This window comes from Blastomyces gilchristii (assembly GCF_000003855.2).
Source record: "Blastomyces gilchristii SLH14081 genomic scaffold supercont1.13, whole genome shotgun sequence".
Lineage (NCBI taxonomy): Eukaryota > Fungi > Ascomycota > Eurotiomycetes > Onygenales > Ajellomycetaceae > Blastomyces > Blastomyces gilchristii.
In genome coordinates this window covers 311,398-322,273 of record NW_003101670.1, presented here as the reverse complement: position 1 = coordinate 322,273, position 10,876 = coordinate 311,398, and the positions used below count along the sequence as shown (strand labels likewise).

At 47.3% G+C, this 10,876-nt stretch overlaps 2 protein-coding genes across 3 annotated transcripts; one reads left to right on the top strand and one right to left on the bottom strand.

Moving 5' to 3' along the window:
• Positions 1-98: 98 nt before the first annotated feature.
• Positions 99-2,840, bottom strand: BDBG_06255 (oxysterol binding protein). The gene is made up of 4 exons (XM_002623361.2): positions 2,158-2,840; positions 1,726-2,051; positions 1,562-1,616; positions 99-1,476 (listed from the first exon to the last, which is right to left on the bottom strand). Exons 1-4 carry the CDS (start codon positions 2,227-2,229, stop codon positions 595-597), a joined length of 1,335 nt encoding a protein of 444 aa, XP_002623407.1. The 5' UTR covers positions 2,230-2,840; the 3' UTR covers positions 99-594.
• A 3,076-nt stretch (positions 2,841-5,916) lies between these two features.
• Positions 5,917-10,846, top strand: BDBG_06253. Of its 2 annotated transcripts, XM_031722534.1 has the most exons (10): positions 5,917-6,241; positions 6,350-7,156; positions 7,296-7,370; positions 7,473-7,736; positions 7,803-7,922; positions 7,993-8,019; positions 8,091-8,333; positions 8,417-9,153; positions 9,258-9,372; positions 9,481-10,846. In XM_031722534.1, exons 2-10 carry the CDS (start codon positions 7,059-7,061, stop codon positions 9,770-9,772), a joined length of 1,971 nt encoding a protein of 656 aa, XP_031579326.1. In that variant the 5' UTR covers positions 5,917-6,241; positions 6,350-7,058; the 3' UTR covers positions 9,773-10,846. The 2 variants fall into 2 exon arrangements, with proteins under 2 accessions (XP_031579326.1, XP_031579325.1); XM_031722533.1 differs by having other exon boundaries at positions 5,917-7,156.
• Positions 10,847-10,876: the final 30 nt, after the last annotated feature.

Genomic DNA, 10,876 nt, shown 5'->3' with positions numbered 1-10,876 from the left:
GTATGTGTATGTGATCTATAATAAAACTTCTAGTTCTGTAAAACAACTTTCCCTAACCACTCCCAATCGTGTGGTATGCAAAATAAATATCTGAATCACCAGTCTCTTCGCTCTTCGGTCTGTCTAAAACAGGGGGGGGTGGTGGGGGGAGGGGAGGAGGGGGAATATATATGTATGAACGAGAAAGGGAACGGACATAAATTAAACCATATATAAATTAAAATGGAAAACCCTCCATGCAAACAAATGCAAATGCAAAAACGGGGCTCTGGAATCGGATGATTGGGAATAGCGGAGAGGTTAAAAAAAAAAAAGAAAAGAAAATCGCCATCTGGAGGATTTCAACCATGCCAAGAAGATTATTTTATGTAGAAGAGTGAGAAAGGGAAATGAATTAAGGCGGCCGGGTGTTGTTTTGGGTTCATTGGAATAGAGATCCAGAATTGAAAACGGAGGTATAGAAAAAGAAGAGAAGAGAAAAAGAAGGGGGGACGGCAGGATAAGAGGAACGGCGCAAGCGAGAACTAAGAGAAAACCAAAAGGGGACCCAGATTAAACAATAATAATAATATGGCCCCCTTCGTTTTTCACTTCTCAATCACCTTCCTTCACCTCTACCTCCTCAACCCCCTCCGCAGCGGCATCATCCGCCACCAACCCCAGGCCCCGTCCCCCATCCTTATGGTACGGCGGGACCGCCCCCTTGGCCGCCTCAGGCACAAACCTCCACACACCACCCGTCTTATCACACTCGAGGCCGGCATTATTATTCCCCTTCGAATCCGCCCAGCCCAGCTTCTCTGCCAACTTGAGGAACTCCTCATCGTCCTCACTGGGCTCGATGCACTTGAAGAACCGTCTTTCCCACTCGCGGCCCTCTTCGCGCTCGAGCTTGCGCAGCTGGCGCTGGGCGACCTCGATCTTTGATTTCGCGACGGAGGTGGCGTCCATATCCCCCCGGGCAATGGCGGCGGCGACGTCCTTCCACGCCCGCCGTGATTCGTACAGGTCTTGTTCTTCCAGCGGGGCGAGGGTGAGTGGGGTAGTCTTTTCTGTCTTGGCGCAGTATTTGTCTATGATTTCTTGCTTTTTGCCCTTGACGGCTTTGATGACGAAGGTGTTGGACCATTGGCCTTCGGCTGTGTAAAGGGGTTTCTTCTCTCCATCGTTCTCGTGGTATACGATGGCGCTGAAGGAGTTCTTTTTGCCGCTCAACCAGCCTTTGCCAGAGTATTCGATCTTGGAGACGTAGCCGGTTGAGCTGACTATCTGAGTGTATCTGTTGAGCTCAACGAAGGGGGTTCCGTAGATTAGGGATTCGATGTGTAGTGAAGGGAGGGTTATGAGATATGTTTCTCGTTTTGGGGACGGGTTGTCTGCGGTGGGTTGCGGGGTAAGGGAGTATATGGCATGACCTATTTGCTTCACGTTTATAGTGCTCGAGAAGGAAGCTTTTTGGGCGTTGTATCCTTGGAGCTGAACGTCGGGGAAAGCAAAAAGAAGTCCCAGTGTTAGAAATGCTCTTATCTCAAGCTTATCAAGTGGTGTGATGATAGCTTACCTGCACACCATGCTTCTCATTCTCAATTTCATAACCCGTTACCGGCGGGTGATGGCTACAAGACGGAGTGAGTTTTCAAGCTGTCCAGAATACCTCCAAACTTGCTGGCACACCATAGATATAAAAAATAAAGTAAAAAATAAACATCTACATAAATTACGAACCTTACTTGCTCGCTAACAAGCCGTGTCTCTCCCACATCGCCATCATCCTGCCAGCGGCCTAGAAAGAGCTCGCCCAAGAACGGGTTCAGCGGCTTCTTTTCGCTGCCCAACTTCTCGCTGCGGGTGCAATATTGCTGATGGAGGGTGCTAAGGAACCATTTTAACACCAGAAGTGCCCGCTTTTCGGGATCGGGTTCTTTGGCCGGGGCAATAAAGATCTTTGGATGTTCGGCCCAGTACGCGGAGTATTCGACGAGGGAGGTGGAGGAGAGGATGAAAGGGGGCGCGGTCAGGGAGGAGAGGTCGCCGTTAAAAGAAGCGATTGACTAGAACACACGGGTTTGGTAGATTGGAAAAGAGCTATTTCATCAAAGAGGTAGTTGGGGAATGAATAAAGATAAAAAATATATATATATATATATATTTTCTCACCTTTAAAAAGGAGGACCAGGACCCTCGACTGCTAGCGGGGACTCCAGACCCCTCATCTTTCGGGCTGGACATGGTTGGGGGAATAAGGATACGCAGGCGAGGACAAAACCAAGATAGCCAAGCGAGGGTAAGATACAGAATACGACAAGAATAGTATGGCTAGTGAAGAGAGAGAGAGAGAGAGAGAGAGAGAGAATGTGTATATGTGTGTATATGTATATGTGTGTGTATGTGTGAGAGCTTGCAGTCTGGGAGTGGAAGTGTGAAGCTGAGTCGGCGTTGGTTGGGTCCAGCAGCGTGCCAAGCTTTTCTCCCCCAAAACAAAGGCCTTAGAAGTCACTACTGGGTCACAGCTGAGCAGTCGCCTGCTTGTGTTCCCATTGTTTCCCAGCTCAAAGATACCTGTAGAGTACTTGTTCCGGGCCAATAGTCAACTCTGGTTGCTCTCTCTATCTGCTCTTGAAACATTTATACTCTGTACACTAACTATCATGAAAAATGATTTTCACAGCTTCACAGCTATATCCTCTTCAGCTTTTCAGGACATACTCTTGCCCCTATAACTAATTACCAGCTATACTGGAATATTTTCAGCTGTCTCTCACAATTCTCACTCCATCATATCTGATACCTGAGAGACGATACCTGAGAGACACATACAAAAAAAAAAAAAAAAAAAGAGACCAAAGTAAACACAAGGAGCATCAGAGATTTAACACGTTTTTAGCTGCTCTCCTTTAGTCCTTGGGCTACACGAAAATGATGTTTCGCAACATGCACAACGCAGCTGAGTCGCCTTCTCAATTTATGCAGGCAATCTGGTCTCAAGGAATCCGCTGCTGTCGGAGGAAAATGGTCAGAAGAAGAGTGGCTGGCCCCTCTTCGTTTCTATGGCAAGCTGTGTAAGTGAAGTCAAAAGGGTTAGCTTCATTCTGATATATACAAAATAAAGAAGAAGAGGGTTAAAACATCACGAATCATCATTGGGATAGTTTAGTTCAGCTCTCTCTCTCTCTCTCTCTCTCTCTCTCTCTCTCTCTCTCTTTTTTTTTTTTTTTTTTTTTTTTTTTTTTTTTTTTTTTTTCTCCCTGTGATTGTGCGGTGGTCGTTACCAGCCAAATTTCAAGAACAACAGCGGAATTCATCAAGAACAACCAACTGAGCTGAAATGAAAATATAGTTTTACTCCGCCTGGATGAACATGTGACATGTTTCACACTGACTTCCCGGGCCCAATCGGGGTGGGCCAGCGGGGGATGGGGGGATGGAACTGGCGGCTAGAACGCAACCTTAATCGTGATAACCAAGGCTATCCTATCATTCATACTCCCGTCGGATCCGTAACCTTATATAACTCTGTACTTACTCCGTATGTAGCTGGCTAACCTGCGGGTAGAAAGAGCCGCCAATCATAATAATACGAAGAAGAATAATGGCACACACTCCTTCGCGCTTGAGAGAAGGTTGACTAACTAACTAACTATACATAAATATGGCAGCTCTAATTCAGCGTGGACCGATGCCATCCATTCTGTTTCTTCCGTTCTTCCTCCCTCTTTAAAACATACACGAGCTAGGCGCATGAATTCTCCGACGGAAATAATATATTAGGTAACTGCCTGTACCCCGTACCCATGTCATCCATTTAAGTCCGGAGTGTAAAAAAAAAAAGGGCAACCCTACCTACCTAGCCATGATCCTTTCTCGAGTTCCGGGATTCACCAGGGGTGTGGCCGAGGTGCGGAACCGTGGGGGGTCGGACACATTATTGAAGTCCATTGGTTGGGAGGGCAAGGATATTAGTTATTATTATTATTATTTGCCCCTCGCCCCGAACCTTTTGTTGGATGAACGTTCATTTTTTGTCGTTGCGGATGTTGATGATGAAGGAGGGGAGAGGCCACAATGTAAGCTATCCATGTAACTGAGAGGTTGGGGTTTCGGTTTCGGCTGATCAGACAGAATTTTTTACGTGGTATGCCGTAGAGCTATGGATTACAGCTAAGAGAAAGGTGAGGCAAACTTCTATGCTCTGTTTCTCGAATATTTCCGCATGCGTGCATTTAAATCGTGACTTTTTTTTGTGGGGGGGGAGGAGGGGGGAAGGCGTGGGGAGGGAGGAAGAGTGGATTGATTGATCATCTGCGCGATTTGAGAGAATAAAAAATAATGGCAGTGAGAAGACTGAATAATAATGGAAAATGAAAGCGATTGGATGGTGTACAGTACAGAGTACCTACTCCTCCTTTATATGGGCGAGCGAGGATATAAATATAGCGCAGCAGGATTCTCGTCATTATCAGCAGATGGTCTGTTTGGAATTTTTAAGCGACACGTATCCAGACATGCCTAGGCAATGTGGGAAGCCGGGAGAAACATATCAACAGTTTGCAACCAGCAAAAGCTCTACGGAGTACTCCGTAGATTTTGAATCATACACTTTTCTCCTGTCTTTCGCGTAACGGTGATCAATGCTTGTTTCTTGATGCTACGCCTTCTGAACTTTGTTTGTTCTGTTGGAACAAAGGGCGAGTACCTCGCTCCTCCAGTCAGCCCAAGTTCAAGGCTGATAATGACAATCGGGATTGCATCGACACGGACCTCGTTGAGCAACCGCCACACAACCAACACCCCACTCGGGGTGCATGTTTGTGCGGATGCGCATGTGCTTGCGTGACCGCCCATCGAGAGGCGTCGTATGGCCTACCGCCACACGGCGTTCGCAAAACCCACTTTCAGCCCGCTGCCGGCCGCGATTGGAGATGCCGGGGGCGCGCCAAGGAAAGCCACATCGAAGATCGTTCGGCTAGGCCACACGCGTCCCATATTTCACTATTTTAGTTCAGCTTTTCTCTGCCAGCCTGTGAGGATGGTTGGTGAGGTGGAGATTCCTGGCTGAGAAAAGCTTCGCCGGCGCCCCAGCCAAGGCAGCCCCCCTGAACCTTCCCAGCCCTGCCCAAAAAAAAATCCTTAGCAGACAGAATATGGAGTGGAAGCCTTGGAAAGCCAGACAAACAAGCAAAACAGACAGTATTGTACATGTACATGTATGTACATACATCCATATATACATAACCTGAGGGCATCCATCGGTGGATTATTTCGGCGAATTGATGGATGATATGATGATGATGATGAGAAAAATAGAATAAGAATAATTGCGGATCTGTCTCCACATCTTACAAGTGACAAGTTACAACCCGTCCAGCGATCCTTGGTTGAAAAGCAACTGAGTGCAAAGGGATCTGAGAGGGGGAAGAAGAGAAGGTGAGGACGCCTAAATAAATAGGCCAATAAATCAGCGTTTTGGGAGGATAACTTACTTGTAACGACAGAAATAAAGTAGGAAATTCCCATACTTCTGATCCTTCTAGATGTACACACATACATGCATAGTACGTACCCGAACTAAATAGTCAAGGCACATTGACGTAATTGAGCAGTTGTTGGAGTCTGTTATTCCCAGCCTTGACTGAGCGTTGCTGGAGGGCTGTTGTTGTTGTAGTGTTGCAGCGGTTGCTGTCCGGGACGGGGAAATAATATGTTTTGATAGGCTATGGGCGCCGGTATTTGTCGGTTACTGTAATTGGCTGTCAGCCAATCCCTATAACCGCCCGTCAACAACAAGGAAATACCATAACCGTACACAAATGGTACAGCTTGAACCGAGGCAAGATCCCGACTAGTGGCTTGGTAACCTTTCCGCATGCGTGATCCATGATGCCATCCCGGAGCTAAACCTAGCCTAAGTGCGCCTCATAAGCCTCATAAGCCTCTTAAGCCTCTTAAACCTCCTGATGGCGTTAGGGGCTGTTTTAGAGTTCTGCCTAGCCTAGGGATCGTCATTGGTACCGACAAACACAAAAGGAACATCACACAACAACACCCGACTAACCACAGCCAGCAGTCGGCGCGGCGGTGATGGGCGTTGGGTTGGGGGTTAGGGGCTGGGGAGGAGGAGGAGGATCCTTTTGTCATGCTCCACCTGTGTCAAAATTGTGTATTCCCCATATCCAATCGCTCATCATTGCTGCTTGCTGCTTGCTTATCGCAACGCGCTCGAAACAATCTGTGCTCATCCACAGTGCGTTTTTCCTTTCGTTTTAACGTTTCGAACGCCCCGAAACGCAGATGATTAGAGATGAGGGTAACTTGGGAACTTTGTCACTAATAAGTTCATACTTCGTCCCAGAGCCGGCTGTCATCCTTTCCGCAGGCTCCCTTAACCTGTAGCTTATTTTTGCTTGCTCCCCCCCTCTTCTCCTCCTCCTTCCCCCCTTCTCCTCCTCCTCCTTCCCCTCTATCTCCACCCTAACGGCACCGCTAAACCAATGCGGAGGCCAAGGAGGAAGAGGCGCTACAGGGTTTGGACAGGGCGGAAGCTCAAAAAGTAAAACGGATGTTGGTCGGGTTTGATGTTCGTCATTTATTCGCGATTCATTCTTTGACCTCCCACGCGTGGTTTTTGGAGGTTGCTTCTGTGCTCTAAATTTACCCCCGGGCTGGTACAGCAGTTACATCCACGCGCACATCTCTGCATACATCCCATTCCTTGCCATCTACAAGTTTGGTATAGTACACATGCATGCATGCAATCCCGCGCAGTAAACTGAGCTCTCCGTGCCTTGCTTACATATATATACGCACTCCCGAACGCTTAACGCTTGCCCGTGGTCACACACACAAAGGGTCTCTTCCCAGTATATATAAGCTTCTTCCCACATCCTCCCCCATTTGTATTTTGGTCCTCACTTCCGTCTAATTTGAACTTGATCTACCACCAAATCCACCTTTCCCCACACCCGTCTATTTCGCGTCACACCACCACTCTATTCCGACGTCTGCCTGCCTTCCTTCCGCTCGAGTCTGATCTTTGATCAGCCAGCCTGTGGCCGAAGAAGATGGCGGACAACAGGAAGGACGAAGTCTCCGAGGCCGTGTCCGGAAAACCCCTTGACAAGCAGGAAATGGAGCAGGAAGTCGAGAAATTGGGTGAAAGGTGTGTCCCATTAAAAATATAATAATATCAATAATAAAAATAATAAAAATTAAAAAAAAAAAAAACCTATTCTACACATACCTTACATAGAGCACGAGAATGGATGTGCTGACTACATATTGTATTTTTGCGGCTCCAGCTCTGATCAAAGCTCTGACAATGCCGAGCGGGGCGATCGCGAAAGGATCAATCTAAATGCAAACTTATCCGCAAAGTATGATCAACCTTTCTCTCAAATGAACTCCTGACATTCCCCCGTTACGGCCATCGAGGTGGGCAGGAGCTGACTGTGTCTAAATACTGTCACGTGGTGTAGAATCAAAAATCCTCTTGCAGATATCCCTAACCCAACCTTGTTGAGAGACGTCAAAGAATTCGCCCAGAGGTTCGGCTTGGAAGACGTTTTGCCTATTCTGCAGAGGGGTGCTCTAGTCGCAAAAGATCCAGCCAATTTCGAGAATGTCGAGGGCATCACTGATGATGAGGTTGACGCCATCCGCAACGAAGTCCTTCACAAATGGCGCCAACCAAAGCCTCTCCTCTACACCATCATTTTGTGTTCAATTGGTGCCGCCGTCCAGTAAGTTTGGCGTGTGGTCTTTTCCCATTCATTGTATTGTTAGATTTCTCTAACTTTGAAGTATAGGGGATGGGATCAGACTGGTTCCAACGGCGCCAACCTGTCTTTCCCGGAAGCCTTCAATCTCCCTGAAAGAGATCACCCGGACGCTGAGAAGAACCAATGGATTGTTGGTTTAGTCAATGCGTATGTCTGCACCTATTACCTACCTATTGAGTTCTTCTATACATTAAATTGAGAACTAATTGAACCGTAGTGGGCCTTACATCGGATCGGCTTTCCTGTACGTTCTGGAATTTGCGCCCGGTACCTCCTTTTCTTAAATTCACATGTTCTAACGTTTGAACTTTGCAGTGGTTGCTGGTGCTCTGACCCTATTAACTACTACTTGGGTCGTCGAGGGGCTATCTTTATCTCTGCCGTCTTCTGTGTCCTCACTCCTATCGGTTCTGCTGTGGCTCAAAGCTGGCCCCAATTACTGGTCTCACGCTTGCTCATGGGAATTGGAATGGGCGCCAAAGCTTCCACTGTACCAATTTTCTGCGCTGAAAATACACCCGCTTCTATCCGCGGTGGCCTTGTTATGTGCTGGCAACTGTAAGACGGCGCCCGTCCTTTTGATTTCCTCCCATTCCCTCCCTCCACTGCTTTATTCTCGTTGAACTAACATTTAAATATAGTTGGACTGCCTTTGGTATTTTGCTAGGATTCAGCGCCAACCTTGCAGTAAAAGACACCGGCAATATCTCTTGGAGACTTCAGTTGGGCTCTGCATTCATTCCAGCTGTCCCGCTTGTAATCGGAGTGTTCTGGTGCCCTGAGTCTCCACGTTGGTTTATCAAGAAAGGAAAAGTCGACAGGGCTTACCAATCCCTTCTTGCTCTGCGGAATCACCCAATCCAGGCAGCTCGGGACTTGTACTACATGTATTCGCAGATCCAAATTGAAGAACAGATCGCTGGAAAGAGCAACTACGTCACTCGGTTCTTCCAATTGTTCACCGTCCCCCGTGTCCGTCGGGCAACCCTCGCGTCGTTCGTCGTCATGATTGCGCAGCAAATGTGCGGTATCAACACCATGGCATTCTACTCATCGACTATTTTCAAGGGAGCAAACGCCACTGTTACCGAGTCACTGTTTGCATCTTGGGGTTTCGGTCTGATCAACTTCGTGTTCGCGTTCCCTGCAGTCTGGACGATTGACACCTATGGACGGCGTGCGCTCTTGCTCTTCACCTTCCCACAGATGGCATGGACTATGCTTGCTGGTGGCCTGGCGTTCTATATTCCGGAAGACAGCAAGGCTCATCTGGGTGTTATTGCTTTCTTCATCTACTTGTTCGCTGCATTTTACTCTCCGGGAGAAGGTCCTGTACCCTTCACGTACTCTGCTGAGGTCTTCCCTCTTTCTCACCGAGGTATGCTCCCCCTATTTTAGCTCCGGCAAACACGTTGGGAAAAAAAAAAAACCAATCGTTTACATTTATTTGTTCTGGATAATGCTAATGCTTTAATTTAACAGAGGTTGGTATGGCGTGGGCGGTTGCAACATGTTTATTCTGGGCCGCAGTGTTATCAATCACCTTCCCCCGACAGTTCCGTGCCATGACCCCAACAGGTGCCCTTGGCTTCTATGCGTAAGCAACACCCCATCACTTCTCCCCCCCTTTGCTCTGAAAAAAAAATAAAGCTTCATATGTAATTTGTCGATCCTTCTCTAACGAAAGTTTAACAACGAAATCCAGTGCCCTCAACGTCCTCGCCCTCATTATGATCTTCCTCTGGGTCCCCGAAACAAAACAGCGCACCCTGGAAGAATTGGATTACATCTTCGCAGTCCCCACCCGCAAGCACATGAGCTATCAAACATTCACCGCACTCCCTTACTGGGTTAAGCGGTACATCTTCCGCATGAAGGTCGAGCTGGAACCGCTGTACCACTTTGAGAATATCGCGGAGGACGAGAATTATAAGAAGGAGCTGCGCAGGCAGAGTGAGGCTGCCACTCAGTCTCGGAATGCGAGTGTTTCCAAGTAGAGATGGACATTGAAATTTGAAACAAAAAGCGAAAAAGAAAAAAAAGGTCGGGAGGGAAAGTTGGGGTTGGAGAATGGTTGGGATGGGGGATGTGACTGTATCAACCACCATTCCCTTTTATTAGCCCCCTTAGACCTATCTAAACTATCCGTCCTCGCTCTGAACTCATTCGAATGACTCGGTGTGATATGAAGGACGTTTGTTGGTTTTCGTCTTTTTTTTAATAATCAATTTGAACCGTTCTACACCTAGACTCGCTACATCATCAGCCAGCCATCAAGCCAGCCAGCCAGCCCTTTCCAACTCAGGACGTACGTTAATTCTATGGCTGCTTCCTTGTATATGATTTTTCTTCTTCTTTTTCTTCTTCTTCCTTTGGTTCTTCCTCTTCTTCGTTTTTCTCCTTCGCCACTCCTATATATTATATGTATGATGAAGGCGCCCGCCGCCCGCAGCTATTTTACCCAAGCCAGCAGCATTCTTTTGTCACGTATTACCCATCTTAATTAATTGTTGTTTTCTAACCTACCATACCATAACATCTATGCTATACTAGAACTCAATCGGCATGTTAAATTTTTGAGAGAGCGGACCGTTCAATGAATGTTGAGTAGATACGAAAAACAACGACTCACTCACCCTCTCTCTCAGTGGACACAAGGGTTTCGCATTTGCTCCCCCTCATTTTGCCCGTAGCCACCAACAACCATTATTAACGTGCGGTAAAAAGATGAATGTGTGCAGGCGGGCGCGCAGGCGCGCGCTTATTCTACACCATTCTACTATTCCATCTATGCCTTGGCTTGCGCGTGTCCTTCACAATACACCGTACATATAATTTTTATTTGGCCCCCGTCTTATTTCATTTCATTTCTTTGCGTCTTTCTTTCTACCCTCCCCACCCCCCTATCTTAATTAATAATCATCATTCATTGGACTCAAAATCTTGAGTCGGCAGAGCGGAGTGCGGAGCCGAGAGGCGGGTTTTTGCTTATTAATTTTATATCAACTGATGTCCAGCTCCTCCCCGCCCCGCCCCGCCCCGCCTCGCCCTAACCCCGTGGCGTGTTTTATCTTTTTTTTTTTTTTTTTTTTTTTTTTTTT

Excerpts from the sequence above, each read along its gene's own strand:
- BDBG_06253 (XM_031722534.1), top strand. The coding sequence starts at position 7,059 with ATGGCGGACAACAGGAAGGACGAAGTCTCCGAGGCCGTGTCCGGAAAA. Across the intron at positions 7,923-7,992 it reads ATTGTTGGTTTAGTCAATGC|TGGGCCTTACATCGGATCGG; the intron begins GTATGTCTGCAC and ends ATTGAACCGTAG. Across the intron at positions 8,334-8,416 it reads CTTGTTATGTGCTGGCAACT|TTGGACTGCCTTTGGTATTT; the intron begins GTAAGACGGCGC and ends ATTTAAATATAG.
- BDBG_06255 (XM_002623361.2), bottom strand. The coding sequence starts at position 2,229 with ATGTCCAGCCCGAAAGATGAGGGGTCTGGAGTCCCCGCTAGCAGTCGA. Across the intron at positions 1,617-1,725 it reads CTTGTTAGCGAGCAAGTAAG|CCATCACCCGCCGGTAACGG; the intron begins GTTCGTAATTTA and ends TCCGTCTTGTAG. Across the intron at positions 1,477-1,561 it reads ATGAGAAGCATGGTGTGCAG|CTCCAAGGATACAACGCCCA; the intron begins GTAAGCTATCAT and ends CCCGACGTTCAG.